The sequence below is a fragment of the Vicia villosa genome, linkage group LG3 (assembly GCF_029867415.1).
Source record: "Vicia villosa cultivar HV-30 ecotype Madison, WI linkage group LG3, Vvil1.0, whole genome shotgun sequence".
Lineage (NCBI taxonomy): Eukaryota > Viridiplantae > Streptophyta > Magnoliopsida > Fabales > Fabaceae > Vicia > Vicia villosa.
In genome coordinates this window covers 66140542-66162564 of record NC_081182.1, presented here as the reverse complement: position 1 = coordinate 66162564, position 22023 = coordinate 66140542, and the positions used below count along the sequence as shown (strand labels likewise).

General features: G+C 33.1%; 3 protein-coding genes across 4 annotated transcripts; all 3 read left to right on the top strand.

Moving 5' to 3' along the window:
* The first annotated feature begins 3860 nt into the window (after window positions 1–3860).
* LOC131661738 (two-component response regulator ARR5-like) lies at window positions 3861–6102 on the top strand. 2 transcript variants are annotated; one of them, XM_058931348.1, is made up of 5 exons: window positions 3861–4242; window positions 4317–4393; window positions 4489–4566; window positions 4656–4729; window positions 5648–6102. In XM_058931348.1, exons 1-5 carry the CDS (start codon window positions 4110–4112, stop codon window positions 5877–5879), a joined length of 594 nt encoding a protein of 197 aa, XP_058787331.1. In that variant the 5' UTR covers window positions 3861–4109; the 3' UTR covers window positions 5880–6102. The 2 variants fall into 2 exon arrangements, with proteins under 2 accessions (XP_058787331.1, XP_058787332.1); XM_058931349.1 differs by having other exon boundaries at window positions 3879–4242; window positions 4659–4729.
* An 8736-nt stretch (window positions 6103–14838) lies between these two features.
* On the top strand, window positions 14839–17515 carry LOC131661736 (formin-like protein 4). Its single transcript, XM_058931346.1, has 2 exons — window positions 14839–15815; window positions 16204–17515. The coding sequence occupies exons 1-2, from the start codon at window positions 15067–15069 to the stop codon at window positions 17447–17449; spliced, it is 1995 nt and encodes a 664-aa protein (XP_058787329.1). The 5' UTR covers window positions 14839–15066; the 3' UTR covers window positions 17450–17515.
* A 703-nt stretch (window positions 17516–18218) lies between these two features.
* Window positions 18219–21212, top strand: LOC131661737 (protein EDS1L-like). Its single transcript, XM_058931347.1, has 3 exons — window positions 18219–18682; window positions 19436–20242; window positions 20332–21212. Exons 1-3 carry the CDS (start codon window positions 18344–18346, stop codon window positions 21037–21039), a joined length of 1854 nt encoding a protein of 617 aa, XP_058787330.1. The 5' UTR covers window positions 18219–18343; the 3' UTR covers window positions 21040–21212.
* The last annotated feature ends 811 nt before the right edge of the window (window positions 21213–22023 follow it).

Below are 22023 nucleotides of genomic sequence, written 5' to 3'. Positions count from 1 at the left end.
AAAAGCAGCATATAATAAAAATACATGTCAACGACAAATAACATGTCATATAAAACATAAAGTTAACCATTTTTTAGAGGGTTGCGCTTATCGCTTGATACTTGAATATTTTGTGGGATTATCTCTTGATACTACACCTTGGATTATAGGATTTAGGATTCTCGCTTGACATTATGCAAACCTTAACTCAACATCCCCTCAAGACTAGGTGAGCATTCCTTAGTAATATGCGCCACAAACATCTATATGTGAGGTTATATTACACCAACACATATACAACACAACAACTATAATTACATTCATATGATAAAACACACATACTTTAGTTACGTGTAATATGTTCCTCAATATCCAACAAATAGAAATCCCACTTTTGTTGACAATATCACCGCTCCTTTCAAATAGTTAAAGGTTGTTTAGATAATACTAATAACTTTGGCGAGACTACACATAGAAGTTAGAACCTATAATTATATTATCAAACTTATTGAATTAAGAGTTGAACAATATCATTTCAACCCCCTAAAGAAGTATGAACCGAATGCCAATTCAACAAGACAGTTGGGGAAGCTATGTGCGATCACCAAGAATTATTTAAAAGCATGAGGAAACCAAGGCCTTCGTGTCATATCAATTATGAACCTCCCATTACACAAGCCAAGGCCAAATAAAATACTACAAACCTGGAAGATAAATGCAAACTGCTTTTTGTTTATTCATTATTTATTTCTAATTCCAATTACAATATTTTTAGCATCACTGTTGTGAGAAAAATAAGTATGTTTTTATCGTCTTCATATAGACTAATAGTGTTTCAAAAACCATTCAATATTTTCTATGATTTTAAAAATGGTTTATCAAATGTTGATTGTTTGTGAGTAAAGAAAGTAAAATAACAGAAAGTAAAATGACCTTTGGTGTTTAACACTTGAGAAAACTTGTTGAAGTTAGATTTCATTGACATATCGTCATGTATGATCGTGATCAACAATAAGCAATTCTAATAAGATATTAATATTATCACCCGTCACTCTCTTCGTAGCTCATGTCTGAGTTAACAACGTGAGATCAATTGTATTACCTAATATATTATCTATCAACCTATTAATCAATATGATAGCATTAAGTTTTGATAGTTCATAGAAATACTGGACTTAAATATATTTCCATAGTTTAGCATATTCAATAAATGAAAACTTTGGATCTAGTAATGACCATTACCTTTCAAATATCAAGTCACACAATGAAAACATGTTTTAGGTAGCTAATCCAAAACAAGCATTACGAACGAAGAGTTCATCAAAATTAAAGCTTAAGAAGAATGAAATAGAACACCATGACCCTAATCGATACATGGGTATTAGGAGGACTAAATCTAACCCAAACAAAATATAAATTATCTCATATTCTGTTATATTTTTGGTATACAGTGGACTTCTCTCACTCTTGCCAAGAAAACCTTTACATAAGTTATCTCTAACTGAACTGACTGGACCCTTATTTATAGGATACTAACATGCAATTCTCGCTAAGTGAGGTTCATAGATCGCTTAGATCGCTTAGCGCACCTACTTTATTTACCCCTAAGATATGCTAGCTCATCCCACAAGTTGTCTTTGCCGCCTATCCTCACTTAGAGCATCGCCAAGCTTGCTTAGCGAGCAAACCTTTTATTGGCCATGAAGTTACTTATCCTTGAAGTCATGAACCTCCATACCTCACTTAGCGAGGTTGATGCCGTGCTAGTCAATTTTTGTTGCTTAACCTTGAATTTACTTGGCTCTAATTTCTGAAGTCTTCTTTGACCGTCTTTGCTCGCATAACGAGGCCATGTTCTTGGCTCACCGAGCTTTAGTGCTTTTTGACTGATTATGGTGTTTTCCTAGTTCCTTTTTCCTTTACCTAATGAATATATAGTTAAAAGTTAATACATATGTTTTATTGTGTTTTAGCGATAAATTGTGATTTTTTTCATTAATGATTTGCAAAATATATTTATAAGTGTTTACGTATTTTACGTATTTTTGTCACTTATCAATGACTAATCTTTAAATGTTAGTTTAAACTAAATTTATTCATAAAGTGATTTGATATCCATAAACTTATAACAAAAGCTTTATCTTTTAAATTCTTAAAGAAATAAAGCGAGTCTCGTGCCGACTAAGTGCATACTTACAAAGCAAAAACCTTTGAATCCTCATAAAGTCAGACGTTTAGTTTGTCAATGATCTATGATCCTACCTAGCTCGTTGACCGCCTTTGCTCGCATAACGAGGCCATGTTCTTGGCTCAGCAAGCTTTAGTGCTTTTTGACTGATTATGGTGTTTTCCTAGTTCGTTTTTCCTTTACCTAATGAATATATAGTTAAAAAGTTAATACATATGTTTTATTGTGTTTTAGCGATAAATTGTGATTTTTTCATTAATGATTTGCAAAATATAAAACTATATAAAACTAATAAAACTAATATTATCACCTTTTAAGACACACACTTTTTAACCGCAAAGACCTCACGACATATACTAACTTGAGGTTCAAAGTATTTATAGAGACTTTGCTAGTTCTCTTCACAGAGGTCAGCCAAATCCTCTCAATAAAAGTCAAGATGCACATTTTCTAAACCCTAAAACCTCTCAATAAACGTTAATCATTGACTAAATCATCAATAGAAAATTATTATTCGTAAACATCGTACGAACTCTCAAGCAATCAAACAAATTGTCTACTCCATATCTGTTTGGTTCAAATTTTTATTTTCCAAAATTAAAATCAGCCAATTAAACCATAATTAGACGTCGTGTAGAAAATCAGTGACTACTTTTAAATCACATTTAGAGAAGACGAATAAAAAGTAGAGTGTAGAAAATACTACTCCATTTATCCTAAAATAAATGTCGCATTTTAACAAATTATTTATCCGAAAATAAGTGTCAATTTTGGTTTCCAATGCAATTTTCATTTTATTCTTTCAATATTACCCTTCAATTAATACTATCAAGTATGGACCCTCCCGATCGTAGTTGCGGGAGATCGAACCGTGGTCCTCCCTACCAAGTTCAACGTCAATCACCACTGAACCAACTAACGATTGGTTCAATTAATACTATCTATATCACTCTCAATTTACTATTCTCTTACTTAGCATTTATCATCATTAAAATAGATCAATAGTTAATAAGGTTAATATGATAAAATTGTTATTCTCTCTTTTACTTATCACACTTTCTTAATCTTTAAATTGCTCAAATGATAGATACAAAGAACCAAAATATATTTTAATAGGTAAATTATATATTTTGAAGATACAATTTTTCAACGTATAAAGCAGCTTATTTTTCAATCTAAGAAAAAAATCAAAACGAATAAAGTTTATATTTTCTTTTGATCGGTGTAATGTAAACAACTAAAAAAATCAATTAAAAAGAAACGGAAACAATATTAAAAAAAAGGGAAATGCTAACAAGTGCCCCAGGGGCACTCTTTAATAGCTTTAAAAAGTAAGTTTTTCTTGGAAATATGCGTAATTAATGTATCGAAAATTGAAATGGTGAACTTTTGAAAGAATATTTTCTTTATTTAGAATGCTTAAAGAGTGCCCCTGGGGCACTCGTTAACATGACCCTAAAAAAAATATGAACCGATTTGATTTTAAATTTCACAACGGTTGACATTACAACCAAAATCAAAATTTTAAAACACAGATTCAATTAATACTATATTGCAAAGAATCGAAAAGCCAAACGGTGTTCTCAACAAGCCAGCGGCTTAAACAAAAAGCCATTCTGGAAGGACACAAGATTTTTACAAACTGTATGAAAGTCAAAACTGGATTTCTCAATCTGAAAGTGGACCCCACATAAGATACGTTTTTGGTCTTGTCTCACAATCAACACTGTTAACGTTATTAATATAAACAGTGACATTAGAAGCGACAATTGCAGGTGGGATAATCCTCTGTGCTCGATTTTTTGCTTTTTTAAACATACAAAATCACTCAGATTTCGATCCTCCGTATCTCTCTCTCTTTTATATATACTTTCCCATTTTTAACCACTTGTTCAAACCAACCATTATTCTCTCTTGAGTCTCTCATCTCATCATCTTTATCATGGCTATCTCCGGCGATGTTCTCAGAGACTGTTTACCGGAAGTTGTTGGTGACTTTCACGTTCTTGCTGTTGATGATAGTTTTGTGGATCGTAAGGTTATTGAAAGGTTGCTCAAATTCACTTCTTGCAAAGGTATTTCATAACCCTTTTGTGCTTTTCATCTGTTTTTCTGAACTGGTATTTATTGATTGGATTTTTTGTTGCAGTGACTGTTGTTGAGAGCGGAACTAGAGCTCTACAGTATCTAGGGTTGGATGGTGATACGAGTTCAATTGGTTTTGATGTGAGTAAAGTTTTGATTTTTTGGTTTAGAAATTTCTTGTTTTTTTTGTTTGTTTGAGGTGTTTATGGGGTTGTTTTTGATGAATATGGTTACAGGGTGTGAAGGTTAATATGATAATGACTGATTATTCCATGCCTGGGATGACAGGATATGAACTTCTCAAGAAGATTAAGGTTTGTGTTTTGTTTTTTGAGTTTTAGAGATTATGTTTATTACCCTTTCTGTTGTTGTTAATCTTTACTTATTTTTCTGTTAATTTCAGCAGGAATCATCTGTTTTTAGAGAGATTCCAGTGGTGGTTATGTCCTCTGAGAACATCTTGACCCGAATCGATAGGTAAGATCTTTGATCAGATTAAAACACTCTTTTGAATTAGTATTGTTTTTTAAGCTAGGCTCTTGAGCTTCATCTATTGTTTTGATATCACATATTGTTTCATGTTTGTTGATTAGATTAGACTATGTAGTTCCTTTGATTTTCATCCTGGTTTTTCTTTGAAAACATGTAATATTTTTGGGCTTGAACCTTGTTAAGACTAGAAATCCATTGTCCTCTGGCGGGGTTGGCCTCTTGGGGAAGACTTGGGTTCTGACTTCTGAGAGTGTGCTTCTTTCAAAGGCTTAGGTTTGAATCTTGTTAGGTGGTACCTATTCTTGTGTTGGATTAATCCATACATAATTTTGCTTTTACGAAAAACGCGTAGACTTGAAATCTCACCATTTTTGGAAATCGAGGCTGGTTCTGCCAACCTTCTTTTGAAGATTTGCATTATATGCTCTCAACCACCTAATCCTAAAATGTAATCACTAATTATGTTACAAGATCTTAGGAGATCTCAACAGCTAATTAGGTCTAGTCTGGCAGATCTTTGTTAATCAAACAATTAGTCATTAAACAATCTTCAACTTAAAGTTAAGAATAACTAATCCTTTCACTTTTCTAACCATCACATGGCCCAAATCCTTTCCCTAAAATTTGTGGCTAGCAACAATCTTGCAAAATCTTTCTATTAATGGACAGAATCATCCTTGTCAATAATATCATCATGTTAGACAACACATGGAGTGTGCCAGAACATGTTGCTTTTGTCTTGCAATTGTGTCTTAACAATAATTGAAGCATGAAAAAAGAAAAATTCATTTTCTAACTAGCACCCTGTTGGCATGACAACATTATTGTCAATATTATAATTGTCTCACAATTATGCATTTCATCAACAACTTTTATTAATTGTTGATTTTTGTTCATTAACAGTTGTTTGGAGGAAGGAGCCGAAGAGTTTCTATTGAAACCTGTCAAGTTGTCCGATGTGAAACGGTTAACAGATTTCATCCTGAGAGGTGAAGGTAAGAAAGTGGAAGGAAAAAGATCTCAAAAAAGAAGCCGGTCAGATGATTCCATTTCATCTCTATCGTCCTCATGTTCATCATGTGATCTATCATCAGTGTCACCGTCTGAAATATCGTCCAAGAAATCTAGACTATAACCATTGGTTCATTAAGAAGTGTTCTTTATGTCTCCTTTTTTGCTGAACAATATTGTTCATATCGCGGTGTAATTTGCGTTTTATACTAAAATGATTGCTGACAGTGAGTATAGGATTAGGACTGATGAAGATTATATCAGGAATCACTTGCTTTTGTAAAGAAAAAGTTTATTATTAGAAATTAACCAAATCAGCCATTTTGCAGGGTCTAGTTTTTTGTTTACTCTTGATCTGATTAATTATTTTCAGTAACATTCAAAATGATACTAAAGTTTTGAACCCCTATTTAGAGTATTTATTTTTATTTTGTTTTTGTGCATATGAATTATGGATGTTGCCATTGATCATCCTAAGTAAACTACCCTTCCAATCTAAAAGGAATGTTTGCCTAAGCTGTGCTAGAGGGCTTGACTGATGAGGATCCAAGTAGGTCCAAAGATTTTAACAATTGAGCTTGACTGATGAGGATCCAAGTAGGTCCAAAGGGGTCAAATTTGATCCTATCTTACAAGAAAGTATATGGATTTATGGATTGTTCATGGAATATCCTAAGAATATGCTAGAGAATTATAATATATATAAATTAAATATGCTTTTTATGTGGATACATGGACGAAGTGATAATAAACATTAGAAACTCACACATTAGAAATTCACATAGACAACTATAAAAATACCTATAAGATTTAAGATTCCAAACTTTAATAGTGAGTCCAACCTATCAATATTGATTTTTGCTACTTAACTCAACTCAGGGTTTGCTAAGAAATGCATTGATTATTGTATTAGACTTGATAAAAATTGGGACAATATCACATGATTTCATCTTTTTCTCTTACATTGGGGTCTCATGAAAAATTGGATTTGATGATCACATTTGAAGATTATTGAGTAATTGATTTAACAAAATAAACTCAAACACTACTAATGTTACGACCTTATATTTTGTCTCAAGTTTGCATCTTGCAACTAAATTTTTTTTCCTACTCTTTTAAATTATTAAATTTGAACATGTTAATCACTCTCCAAATAACTTATTTGAGTGTGTCATTTATTTTCATAAATGATACATTTTCTTAAAGCACCTACAATGCATTTCAAAATTTGTATCACAAGTTAACATTCACATGTTTTTGGTGAGGAGAACTTAATAAATAACTTATCATATTGATATTGAAAAGAAAATTTATAGATGAGTGAGTGCAATGTAGGAATTAATTGCAAAAAGTTTTTAGGCAGTGACGACAATAATTCTAAAACACACTGAAAGAATGAGAGATAGATGACAAACACTCATTGACTTGAAGTTCTTCGTGAACTTGAATTCCTTATGTCTTAAGTCTCTTCAATTGAGAGAAGAAGAAATATGCAACATGTCTGATATATCGGAGAACATAATTTTAATATAGTGTGATGACCAAATAAAGTTTCCATTATTATAAAATGGGTCATACATCTACTTATATTGAACACATATAAGTAAATCAAATATATAATCAATTATATACTTAAAACTCTAATTCGATTTATTACTTAATTTGACCACTAATCAATTAAGACACATAAGATAAATAACTAATATAAATTACGCTTAATACCTCTTTTGGTCCCTTAACTTTACTCAATATTTTGATTTGGTCCCTTAACTAAAAAATATTACATAATGGTCCATTAACTAACATTCTGTTACATATTTTGGTCCCTTCTGTTAGTTTTTCAAGAAAAAACGTTAAATATTGTCTTGTTGGACGTTTTAAAGCTGACCTGGAATTTCTTTATTTTATATTGATTTAAATCTTAGAAATAATAAAGAAAAGACGTTGAAAGGTATTAGGGCAAAGGTCATTGTGAGAGAACATTTGTTTGCATCAGTTTGGTCCCAAAGAAAAGTTCATTGTAAGAGTTCAAATATGTAGCTCAAGCTTCATTGAGCACGGAAGCGAAAAGATTCACAACACAACCTCCATTGAAGATGAAAATGACAATATTCACAACTTCCATTGAAGACGAACTGCAATTATCAAACGTTTGAAGAAGAAACCCTAAGGTACAAATACTCAACCTTAATTTACTAAAAATGTAAAAAAAAAAATTCTTTAGCCAACTTCCTTAGTACTTCTGCTATCGGATATAGGTTGAATATGTCATGTAGAAGAGGTTTCAATGTATTGTTCATCATTCTGGTGAGTTTTCTAGAGAGTTTGCTAATTTTACCAAGTTAGGTTATAAAGGGTTATCAATTTGGGATGTTGATCCTCATTATTGGAGTTATTTTGAAATTTTGAGCAAGTTAAAAGAGATATGTTACCCTACTGTAAATAAGATTTGGTAGTACGATTATATGGAGGTTAATGATATAGTTCTATTGGAAAATGATAAGGGGACTAAGAGGATGAACACAATTGCAATGATGACTGAGATATATCATTTATATGATACGCATCCTCTTTAAAACATGATATTATTAATAAACATATACTTTCACTAGAAGGACCTGAATTAGGTAATAATCTAGATGGGGCTGCGGGTGAAGATGTTGTGGGTGAAAGACCTAAATTAGATAATAATGTAGATGGGATTGTGGGTGAAGGAGCTGAATTAGATGGGGTCCCAAGTATGTTTGAAAATGTGGTGGAAGAGGAGACAACAGCCGATTGGTGTTAACCGTCGTAATCACGGTCTCTATATGTCAATTACGACGGTTATCAAGTAACTGTCCCAATTTTTATGTCGTAAAACCCTAATTTTCTTGTAGTGCATTGAGAAGAATGTGGGGACCAATGGTGACATTGGGGAGAATGTGGGGACCAATTTTAACATTGAGGAAAATGTGGGTGCAGAAGAGACAAATTGTAAAATTGGGGAGAATGTGGGGACCAACTGTAATATTGAAGAGAATGTGGGTAAAGAAGAGAAAAACTGTAACCAAGGAGATGTTGAAGTAGAGGGGAACATTGAAGGACCAAACTGTAACTAGGAAGAAGAGGAGGTAGTTAACTGTAACCAAGGAGATGTGGAAGTATAGGGGAACAATGAAGGAATAAATTGTAACCAAGAAGAACATGAGGGAGTTAACTGTAACCAAGGAGATGTGGAAGTAGAGGATAATAAAGATAGTGCTTTGAATGTCAATTTTGAATACTCAGAAAATGATATAGGAATTGATGGAGAGATAGTAGTTGATGATGATGAATTGAATACAAAGGGAAAAGGCAAGGCTAAAGGCAAGGGCAAAGGTAAGGTCAAAGGTAAGGGGAAAGGAAAAGGTAAGGTTGAAGGCAAGGTTGAAGGCAAGGTTGAAGGCAAGGTTAAAGGCAATGGGAAGGGTAAGGACAATGTTATGAATGAAGATGAGGTCTTAAATGAAATTTTGAAAGGATTAAGTGACATTGAGGAGTATGATAATGATGAATTAGCTCATGACTATGATAGTGAAAATGATGAGCTTGTAACCTTCAAGCTTCCAAAACAAATGGAAGACTAAAAATAGGAAATAGGTACTTATTTTGCAACCAATGATGAATTTAAAGAGGAAATAAGAACTTATGCTATACATTCAGGAAGGAACCTGAAATTTACTAAAAATGATAAAAAGAGGATAAGAGTAAAATGCAAGTCAGGTTATCCATGGAAGGCATACTGTATAAATATAAAAGGTAAAGAGACTTGGTAATTGAGGACAGTAGTGGGCAAGCATATGTGTAGTAAATATTATAAGATTATGTTCCTTAATTCCAAATGGTTAGGCAAAAGATTCAAAGCAATGTTAGAGAGAATCCAAAATTGAAGTTGAGTGATATTATTGACAACTGATTTGGGAGGAGTCAGAATATGCAAAACTCACTCCTTCGTAAGTGATCAACAAAAGGTTAACTATCTCCAAATGTTGACCAAGGGTTTTGTGTAAGATATTACTTAAACTGTTTCCATTATAGTCCATTACATTGTAGTCTCGTTATTTGTGACAAGTTTCATTTTAGTCCCTTGAATGTGTTTGCAGACATTTATACATCAACTTCAGAAAGAAGTTCCCAATTCTTAAACTGAAGGAATTGATGTGGAAGGCTACAACTTCAAGTCATGTCTAGGATTGGGGAAATCATGTTTGATATCAAGGGTGTTTATGAGGAGGCAATCAAACATCTTATCAAAATTCCACCAAGGTTCTGGAGCAAATCAAGGTTTAGGACTAGTACAGGATGTGACACATTGGTGAATAATATGTTAGAGGCATTCAACTATGTATTTGTAGCTGCAAAAGCCAAGTCAATTGTCACTATGCTTGAAGAAATTAGAGTGTATCTTATATAGAGATGAGAGTCAAACATGTAGAAGATTTCCAAATATGAAGGTACAACTTTACGAAATATCAAAAAGAGGATGTCAAAGGAGTCACAAAAAACAAACCATTGGATTGTAAGGTAATATGATTATATTGTGCTTTTTACATGTCATATGTCTAACATTATGAATATGATTATGAGTCATCATGTTTTAATGGTGTGCATGTGAATATGACTACGAGGTTTCAACTGATTATCCATAACTAGTCTATCTTTAAACAAAACAATTTGTTCCTCATCAATCATATCTAGAAGGATAGGTTTCAACCGATTAGCAATTGTTTTGGTCACTATCTTCATTATAACATTGCACAAACTAATTGGTCTAAACTCTTTTTGGGTCTTTGGGCGTTTACCTTTTGGAATCACTAAAATGAAGGTTCTGTTTATATCATATAGGCTTTTCGCATTGTTGAGGATCTTCAAAACCATACTTTTCACATCATTCCCAACAATATGCAAGTATTTATTATAAAATAAAGTTGAAATTCCATCAGGTTCAGGTGCCTTCAGTGGGTGCATTTGATAAATTGCTTCCTTAACTTATAGTTTGTCAAAATTCTATGAACACCATTTGATATTTCCACCAGTTAGCTTATCCTTCACCACCTCATAAATTATTTCAGCACCTACCATTCCTGAAGAGGAAAAAATATCACTAAAGTATGATACTAAGACTCTGTCAATATCATCATCCTTCCTCCTTCGTACACCTTTTTCATATATTAAATTTGTGATAAACTTTGTTTTCCTTCTTTGGCTTGCTTTCCCATAGAAGAACCTAGTGTTTTTGTCACCCTCCTTAAGCCACACCGCTCTACTCCTTTGCCTCCACACATTCTCTTATATTTTTAACAACTCGTCATGTTGCTTATTAATCTCCTTCATTGTTTATAACTCCTCCTTCAAGGACCCCATAAATTCAAATCATTGATCATACCTTTGAATCTTTTTATCCCATTTTTTGTATTGCAACTTTGGTAATTTTCAAACACAGTGTCCAAGGACCTTAACCCCTTGAATTTTTGCGTGATAGTTTCCTATGAGTTGGATGACCTTCTCCGGATAACCTCCTACCTTTTCTATTGTACTCCCCGTATCATTGAAATCTCCAAAGCAATGCCACATGCCATTCATCTGATCCAAATTCCTAACGAGCTGCCAAGTTCACCTTTTTTGTGTTCCTTATGATACCCATAAATGCCAAAAAAGAAGACATTTCCTTCACTATCCTTATCATCAAAATACCTCATACATGGTTGTGTGAGTACGAAGAGATATGGACCTTCAAGGAGTCCTTCCATAGGAGAGTAAGGTCTAATGTTATCTCCTTGCCCTAGACACTGCAGTCTACACCCAAACAGGAGTTAAAGTCACACTTTTGCCAAATTTTCTCCACTTCTATCACCTTTAGGTTTGTCTCTATCAAAAACACCACCATGGAATTTTCCAAATGTATGAGCCTTGACAAGGCTCAAATTGTTCGGGGATTCCCCAATCCATACAATTCCAACTAACGATTTTCATTGTTTTAGGTGATGTTGGTCATCTGACACCACCTCTAGTATCTTTTAGAAATTGTTTTCTACTATCACCGTATCTTGTATCCTCTTCTTCTCACACATCAACACGTCCATTGGTGATCGGGTTGATATTGTCACCTCTACCAATCTCCTCTTACCCACCTTTATCTCCATTTTCTTTGCACACAATTATATCTTCTTCTTGCCCTTGTTTTGCCTCTTCCACAATGGAGGTTCCTTTATTTCCTTTCTCTCCCTTCTCTTTTGCTCCTTTATCAATTATTTTTAGATCATTATTGCACCTAGAGATCCAGACACTCTTTTAACTTCTCTATTATCCTCACTTTCCACTATTTTGGCTCTTCCTTTTTCCTTCATCCGGTCACCCATTTCTCTAGACTTTTTTAGCATCTCTATCTGCTTTCCCTTCTTTACCAGGTTTACTCCCTCTACTTTGATTAGAGGATTCAAAAAGGTTCCTACTCCAGCTTCCAAAGCTTTGTTCCTTCTTGATTTCAACATAAATCCTTGGCAAGGGAGATGCTCTCAACCAAGGCCCAAAGGACGTGTCTTGCCCCTCAATCTTCTCATAGCCTTTCACTCCAATTTCCTCTAGTTCTTCTTAGTCCTTGAGCTGATGTTCTATTCTTCCACATACAAAATAGAAGGTTGGAGGTCTTTCATACTTGAAGAACACCATTAAACGCATATCTTGATATCTTACTATAATGTTGTGCTTTAGAGGCTTACGAAGATCAACCTTCACTTTGATTCTTAGGAATTCCTTCATTTTTCTTGTCTCCTTTGGATCGGTTTCTTCTTATACACCAGCTATTCCTCCTAGTTGTTTATCCATAGATTTTGACCTTAATTTCAGTGGTAAATCATACACCGTTATCCAAAAAACCCAATATGAAGGACCCAGATCTTGAGCTTCTACGAAATTCTTTAACCACCATGCTTGAATCATTGAGTTTTTGAAAGCTCAAGCATTGAAAGGGTTCCCTACAAATATTATGTTAAAAACCTCATCATCGAGTTCATTTTCAACATTGGAAGTTACACCTTCTTCCTCTTCCTCAGTGAGAGGGATATTCGTCCATTGCTCCAATTTTTGTCTCTCATTAAGAACTTATTCCATAAAAGAGATAACCATCAGGTCTAGTTTGAAACCAAAATCAGAGGCCAAAAAGCAAACACCCGCAACATATGAATGGAAGTCCAAACAAAAACTAGAGTCAATGCACCGTAAAGGACTAGGGAAATGAGATTGAAAAATTCTAGAACACCACAACACAAGAAAGAAAGTGGGAGAGACACGTTAAGTTAGAGATAAAGGCTCTGGCTTCTCTCTAAAACACGTGAAGGTTTTAGCTATGTTGGTTTTTAATAATCGTAGATAATTGGATAAATATCTTTTCATTTTGTTTAAGAAAAGGAAATATGCATTAATATGGTTTTTAGGCATAAATGTCATCGATTTTTAAAATGTGTGCATTTATATTTCTTAATTCTAAAATTCTAATAATAAACACTTCCATTTCTTTAGTCTATTGATGCCATGTTACGATTATACAAAATGCCAATCTTATTATAATTGCTAGAATAAAGCTTGCAAGATGAGAGAACAAAAGTTAGTTACTCTACAATTAATTATCAACCAACCACTTATAAATACACACAACCATTATAGAATGCTTCTTAATCATGCCAAACGGCAAGTCCAAATTCAGTTATCTTTTCATTGATGATTTATCAGTCCTATCCTATGTGAACCTTTTAAGACAACAACATTAATATATTGCATCTACCATAAAGATAATGGGACAATAACATGAAAACAAAATCTTCATTTTCAAACTATTTTCAGTTATTATAACCAACCAGCCAACCCCCATTTGTTGTGTAATAAATAAACTATTTAAATTCAGTACTAATAGCCAAATGTTGTTTTTATGAATAAGAATATAATATAAAAACTTATCAACTCTTCAATATTAGTATTACTCTTGATGTTAACCATATATTATTATCCATTTAATAAAATCAGTAGAAGCCAACAACCTTTCCCATAATGCAACAGCTGGAGCAACATTGTCACCTCAAAAAGTTACTTAGAGACGGCATATAAAAGATAGTAGCAGCAAAAAAACAACATTGATATTTGATAGGATCATCCTTTTGTATTTTTTTTTATAAAATAAAAGTCAATTCCATTGAGAAACAATAGAAGATAAACATCAATTTTTAGTCTAATTAACAAGATAAATGATCTTTTGACATCAAATTTTGCTATAAAAAATACAATGTCATTAGTTAAATTGTGAGTAAATAAAAAATTCTATTTATTTTTGTCATAGTTAAACCTTAATTAATATATATAAGGACTTAAAAAATATCTAATATAAAATCAATATTTTATCATATAACATTAGTGATTTAACAATTACATTTGGAGCACTCAACCCAAAAAACAATTGCATTAAAAATTGAGGCGGACGGTTCAACCATTACATCCACCATCAACAAAGTAGAACACTTACTATGTTACTTTTTCTTTAAGTCATTGAAATTGTAAGAACATTGGTTCATCTATTTTTGGAAAAATACTTACTTAAACATGACCACAAATAAGAAATATTTAGACACACAAATAAATAAAAATTAAAAGAAAATTATTTCATTTTTATCTTTTTTTTAATTTAGTTTGCTAGTATCACATGATAAGAGATTTCTTTCAACTTAATTAGATGTTCTGAATTCGAACACGATTATGAATATTTTAATTTTTGTTAAGAAAAAGTTTTATTGTTTATGACAGTCTTTTCAAATTTAACTGATTAATCACTGTAATTGTGCGTAGATAATATACTATATTTAAAAATAAATTATTTGTTATTTTGTATCCAAACATTTTTTATTCGTGGTTGTCCCATGTTTATGAAACAATGATTATTTGCTTTATTTTATTACCTCTTTTAATTTTATTTTCTGAAAAACATAACTTATAATATAAGTCAAGTTTTTAATATAACCTCACCATCCAAAACTACACAACCTTTGTATGATTTCATTGGTCATCATCAATATGGAATTCCCATTCAATAAAGTCCAATAAATATTTACCAATTGACAACCACCTCATTGAAATTGTCATCAACCATTGCCACAACAATTAAAAAAACATATACTACACACTAAATAACTTTGTACTTTGATTCATCATGTTATTTTTCACATCACCTTTATATTATTCTTCATTTTTTTGTTCTCCATTACCCTTTTCTTTAATCATTTGAAATATCACCCCATCACATATCAATGTCACCTCCTATAGCAATGGCTGTTGTTGCTACAGCCATATCTATGCTATTCCTTTTTGGGATTTTCCTTTACTTTTACCACAAATTTTTTCTTGCTAGATACCAAAAAGTTTCTAGTAAAGGTAGTTTTGTTCATGAGGCAGATATAAAAAGATTTGGTGGTAATGTGAAAGGAGTAATTGCTGATGAAAATGGTGTTGATGTTATTTATATGATGGATAAAGAAAGTAGACAAATGATAACTAGTTTTCCAAATTGTATGTTTAATCCTAGTTATGAAGATGATGTAGAAAAAGAGAAGATTATAGATGTTTTGGTTCATAGGTCTAAAATATCTAACCCTCATCATGAGATTCCATTTTCATGTGAATCTCAACTACAAAAAACCTCACCAATGAATCTTGAGATGAATAAGATTCACATGAGTTACAATCAACCATTACCATCTCCTCCTTCTTCTCCGCCTGTGCCTCCGCCTCCTCCACCGCCGGCTCCTCCAAAGAAAGTAATTCCAAAGGGACTACTTCCACCTGGTCCACCTCCACTTCCAAAGGCTAGTGGCTTTTCATTCATGAAACCACCACCAGCACCTAAAGGAAAAGCAAACATGAGAGAGGGTGTGATAGGAGAGAGTTCAAGAGAGAAAGGTGGTGGACAAACCAGGCTTAAGCCTCTACATTGGGATAAGGTTATAGCTGATGTTGATCATTCAACTGTGTGGGATCAGATCAATGATGGATCTTTTAGGTAACATATCTTCCTTCATCACTATATATTCTGACAACTTTTATTTAAGTCTGCATGAGTAACATGTTTTCAATGTTTCTTAGTTGTGTGTTTCAACATCTTTATTCTTTAAACCGGCTTTTCAGGACGAAATTTGAGTATATTTAACACGGTATCAGTAGATCTGTCCTAAAAAAATAAAAATTGAACCCAACTGTGACGCGTGATAGGAAATTCATAAACTAAATCAGTTCAATTCAATTCGTAAACTTTCGTTATAGTTCATTTCTTTTCAATGTTGTTTGATTTTTGAGTCTTAAAGTGTGCATACTCATATTTAGGTGTGAGATCTAAGGAAGGACATTTAATAAACTTCACAATTTTCAATTTTATTTTTACCTTTTTGCAGGTTTGATGATGAACTCATGGAATCACTCTTTGGATATTCAACCAGATACCAAACTCAAGAAAGAAACATGTCTCTTTCCAATCTGGCAAAGACCAGTTCCAATACACCATCTCAAATATTCATCCTTGAGCCAAGAAAATCTCAAAACACTGCAATTGTACTGAGATCACTAGCAGTTTCACGGCGCGAAATTCTTGACGCAGTACTTGATGGTCAAGAACTAAGCGTTGAGACACTCGAAAAACTCACTAAAATAGCTCCCTCTCCGGAAGAAGCATCCAAAATTGTCCAATTCAGCGGTAACCCGAATAACCTCGCAGAAGCCGAGTCTTTCCTATACTACATCCTTAAAGCAGTTCCAACATCATTCATCCGGTTAAAAGCAATGCTTTTCAAATCAAACTACGATAGCGAAATTCTTCAGCTTAAGGAACACTTACAAACACTTGACTTGGCTTGCAAGGAACTGAAAACTAGTAGCCTGTTTTTGAAACTCCTTGAAGCCATTCTCAAAACCGGTAACCGAATGAATGCAGGAACTTCAAGAGGCAACGCGCAAGGCTTCAACCTAAGCGCTCTTACGAAACTTTCTGATGTAAAAAGCACAAATGGTAAAACTAGTTTGCTTCACTTCATAGTGGAACAAGTAGCTCATTCAGAAGGGAAAAGACAAGCTATCTTTGAAAGTGAAAAAGAATATATAATTCTTGGTTTACCAGTGTTAGGTGAACTAAGTGATGAGTTATCCGAAGCGAAAAAAGCAGCTAACATCCACTATCAAACTTTCATAACCATGTGTTCAACTCTCATTTCTCATGTTACCGAAATTCGACACATAATAACATGTTGTGGAAACACTGAGAAAAGTGGATTCATCAATGAAATGAAAGGTTTCCTAGAGTTATGTGAGGAGGAACTTAAGGTTGTGAAAGAGGAACAAACAAGGATAATGGAACTTGTGAAGAAAACAAATGAGTACTATCTAGCAGGAGCATCTAAAGACAATAAGCCTAATCCTTTTCATTTGTTTGTTATTGTGAAAGATTTTGTTGACATGGTAGGTCAAACTTGCATTGAACTAAAAAAGAAAGTTGAAAAGAAGAATGTAGGAGTAGAGTTTGGATCAATAACACCACCTTTGTCTCCATCAAAGATGGTGCCACTGAGATTCTCTAACTTTGATTTGAATTTTACGTCAAATAGGTCAGATTCTACATTTTCCAGCCAATCAGAAGATGGTTTCTGAAGATGAATTTTGCATTTGTATCCCTTTGGTTCATGCAAAAAATGGCTATTTAGTTCCTTCTTTAAATCATAGATTTGTTATAAATCTTTAACCTCTACAAACTTGAAGGTGTACATAAATTATCAGTGTATCCTAGCTGTGTTAGTGTGTTGTGTACTTTCTTTTTATCTCTTACCATACACACGAACACGATTCAAAAACACACACGAAAACCAAATAACATTGTATGCCACATTAAATTTTTTATGCCTAAAATCATTTAAAGTTGAAATGTGTTTATTTTATTTTCTGTTGTGGGATGATCACATATATATATATAAAGAATGAATAGAAAGATGTTTTTTAATGTTCAATATAAAACTTATAATTTAAAATTCAAAATTTTATTGTATTCTATATCATAATTTAAATGACACTATAATTAATTTTTAAAATATATTAATTAGAGTGTTACATTTTGATATTAAAATTGATATATACCTTCAAATTAATAATTACTTATCCCATAAAAAAATTATAATTATTTAAATGGAGTATTAAATTAGCAATAGGAAATTCCAAGGAAAACCGGTAGAAAATTCCAAGAAAAACCCTGCATGGTTCCTTCCTGGCACAATCAGAAATGTGAAAACAACATTGGTTTCAACCTCCCAGTAGCACCAGACACTTGCCTCATTTTATTATTTTTATTATTATTATTTTTAGAAAAAGTTATAATAGGCCAATCAGGTTAAAGTTGTAAGTCAAGCTACTCAAAGTCTTCATAAACAATAAACAGTAACCTTAACAACAACTTATAAAAAAAACATCTGTGTTCACCTTTGTAAGCACAGCACCTAAACATTAACCAAACTTCCCAAACACCACACAGAAACAAGGAACTGAGACAGACTCATGGCTGCATTAAGAGGTGGTGGAACTGGAATCAACATCAAGGAACTGAGTCCAGAAAGAATTGAAAAATCATTTTCTGCATCCTTGAAGGCTCACAGTAAGACACCTTACCTTCTTGAAAAGAACAGTAGAAGCAACCCTAAAGAAGTTATAATAACCTTTCCAGCATCAGGTGGTTTCAAAGATTGGTATTCCAAAACTAATTTTGGTGAAATCAAAATAGATCTTACTCTATTTCCTTCACTTAGAAGTATTGGTAACAATGAACCTGCTTTGGTTAATCAATTCTTTCTCCAAAGATTCCAAGAGATTTTAGCAAAGTCTAATCTTCAAAATGAGGTATATTGTATATGTGAAAACCCACACCTCTATATTACTCTTTATGATCTAGTTATGCAAACTTCAATTTTCAGTTTTCTTTCCTTTTATAGCATCCATACATGGTAGAAATTAACCAAACTAACTCATAATTAGACTGTCTTAGAAACTTGATTAGGCAGTTAATTTGTCGAATTTCGTGAATGAGTCACATTCGAAGGAATCATAGTTGTTGAACTTGTCTAACTAAAAACATATTTAATTTTAAAATAGGTGAATTCAAACCGTGTATAGTTAGATTGGTTTGGATGAATATGTGGTGTCAAAGTATCTTGGATCCTGAACGTTTAACCAATTGATATTTTTGGGCTCCCCGGATTCCTCAAGTGGTTTCAGAGTCATGGTTAGGTTTGGTAGGGTGCAGAAGTGGAATTCTAGTAAGGATCAAGGCTATTGATGAGGCTGACACACACTTATGGGGTGATTGTTGGGATAATTGTGAGTGGTTAAGTCTCATTTCGACTAGAAATGGAGAAAATGTTGAGCATATAAAGGAGGTGACACATACTCTCACTGCCTTAAGGTTATTTGTAGATATGTCGTGTCAAAGTCTCTTAAATTTAGCCTATTAGCATTTTTCGTGCTCCCCGGACTCCCCAACAGACAACACAATCTATTTTAGTGCCACTGTTAAAGATCACATGAATTTGTTAGAAATTTAATAAATATTATTTTGTTTATTTATGAAAAGTATATATTTGAATGAATATGCAGGTGGATAGGGCAATAAAAAAGCAGAAGCAAATAATTTTTGCAGGGCATTCATCTGGTGGACCAGTGGCAATTCTGGCAACCCTTTGGGTCTTAGAAAACTACCAAAACCCAAATTTTCAGGGTGGTATCCCTCCCCTATGTGTTACATTTGGTTCTCCATTAGTTGGAAACCACATATTTTCTCATGCTACAAGAAGAGAAATATGGTCTAACTACTTTTTCCATTTTGTGCTGAGATATGACATAGTGCCAAGGATCCTCCTTGCTCCTCTGTCTTCTTTTGACCAAAAATTTGACACAGTTTCACAGCTCTTAGATCCTAAAAACAGGTCATTCATGAGCGAGTCGTCTCTCGGAAGAATCTCCTCAACTTCAGAGTTCTACTTTGAGGTGATATCAAATGCTGCAACTGTCACAAGACATGCTGCTTGCAAGCTAATGGGAACAACAGAAGCAACACTCGAAACTATTACGAATTTTGTTCCTTTGAGTCCTTATAGACCCTTTGGAACTTACATTTTCTGCACTACAAGTGGAAATGAAGCAAAGCAAATTGTCATAAAAAACCCTGATGCAATTCTGCAGGTCTTGTTTTTCTCTGCTCAGTTAAGCTCTGAAGCAGAAACTGATGAGGTTTCTCTTAAAAGCCTGCGACAACACTTCACTTATGGCGCGGAATTACCAAAAAACTTAGGAATCCAGAATGCTGTGCACTTGGACCAACTAGAGAAGATTCCTTTGTCCGAGAATACTACTACGGGCCGCGACATTGCAACCATTAACACAGCCTTAAATGATCTTGGCCTGGTATGTAAACATTTTTATCCTTACCTATTATACTATGTTGTTATGTGCTTAACATTTGTATGATAATGAATTTGTTGTAAATAATTTAGAGCACGCGAGCAAGGTTATGCATTCAAGCAGCAGCGGCGTTAGAGGAGCGAAAAAGAAACAACGAAAAAGCCATAGAAGAGAAGACAGTATTTATGGAAGAAAAGATGAAGGAAGTGGAAAAGTACAGAGAAATGTGGGGGCATCAGAAAAAGGGTTACTACGACGGATTCAAGGATCAAGAAGATCCAGAAGATTTCAAAGCAAATGTAAAGAGACTAGATCTAGCAGGAGTATGGGACGAGATAATCGAAAAGCTTCTAAACTATGAACTTCCAGATGAATTTGAAGGGAAAATGGATTGGATTATGAGAGGAACAAACTTTAGAAGACTAGTCGAGCCTTTGGACATTGCTAATTACTATCGTCATTCGAGGAACCGTGATGGACGTGCTTATATGGATAAGGGAGGAAGGCCAAAGAGATACAGGTATACGCAGAGATGGTTGGAGCATTGTGAGAGGAGGAAAGAAGGTGGTTATTCTGAATCTTGTTTTTGGGCTGAAGTGGAGGATCTCTGTAATGACAATAAGAAATCTTTTGAAGATGTTAAGGAAAGAGTTTCGGCATTGGAGGAACAGATAGAAGAGTGGGATAAGAAAGGTGAAGTTGGTAAGGATGTGTTTTTGGAGGGTTCTACGTTTGTGAAGTGGTGGAAAACACTGCCAATACAACATAGGCAACAATCACGCATTAGAAGTCTTGTTTAAGGGTGACACTGTCATTGGATTTAGTTCTTTAGCAGAGGCATATGTATTTGTCTTGTTTGGTTTTGTAATAAGCATGATTTTCTTGTGTGTTTTGATTCATGGACAAATGTTGTGGTTACTAGTTAGTGGCTCTCACGTCTAGTGGAATAGGGCTGTTCAAAAAATCTATAGAACTGAACTGAATCCTAGAACTAAACTGAACCGTACCTTAAATAACCGAACTATTTTCTTTGGTTAATGAACCGAACCACACTTTATCTAACAGTTCTATAACTGAACTGAACCATAGTTAACCGAACCCGAACCGTAACTAACCATATGGTATGGTATTACTTGGTTTATGTTAGAAACTTTGGTTTATGTTAAAAACTTTGGTTTATGTTGAAATTTTGGTTCAGTAGTATCTTTTTCATTAAATTTATTTTAAATATAAAAATTAACCTTTAAACAATTAATAAAATTTAAATTTTTTTTAACATGCATATAGGTGAAAAATAAACTGAAGGTTCAATCAATTATAATAAATTATGTGAAAATTTCATTTTTCACGTATTACTGATGCATGATATTTAATTCCAAGAAAGAAGTTGTATGATATTTTAGCATTACAAAAACTTTTAAATCTCTTGATTAATAATAGACAATGAACAGAATAAATTTCTAGACAAATTAAGAGTATAATGTAATAGTAATGGTTTTTTTATAATAATGAAATACTTATAATTTAACTTGTTTCAATGAAACACTATAAATTTTAGAATGAAACAGAATATGTAGATCGTGCCTTTATTTATTGGTTGCTTTTGGAAATTTATTTAAAATTTGATTTGAACGATATCACGTTCAATAACATTTCACGTGCTTGATTTTTAATTTTGTGATTTTAATTTGATATTTAATGAAGTAAATTATCAAGAAGATACTATAAAAAAATAGTTTAAAATAACTTTTTATTAAATTATTTTTTAAAAATATAACAGCTGT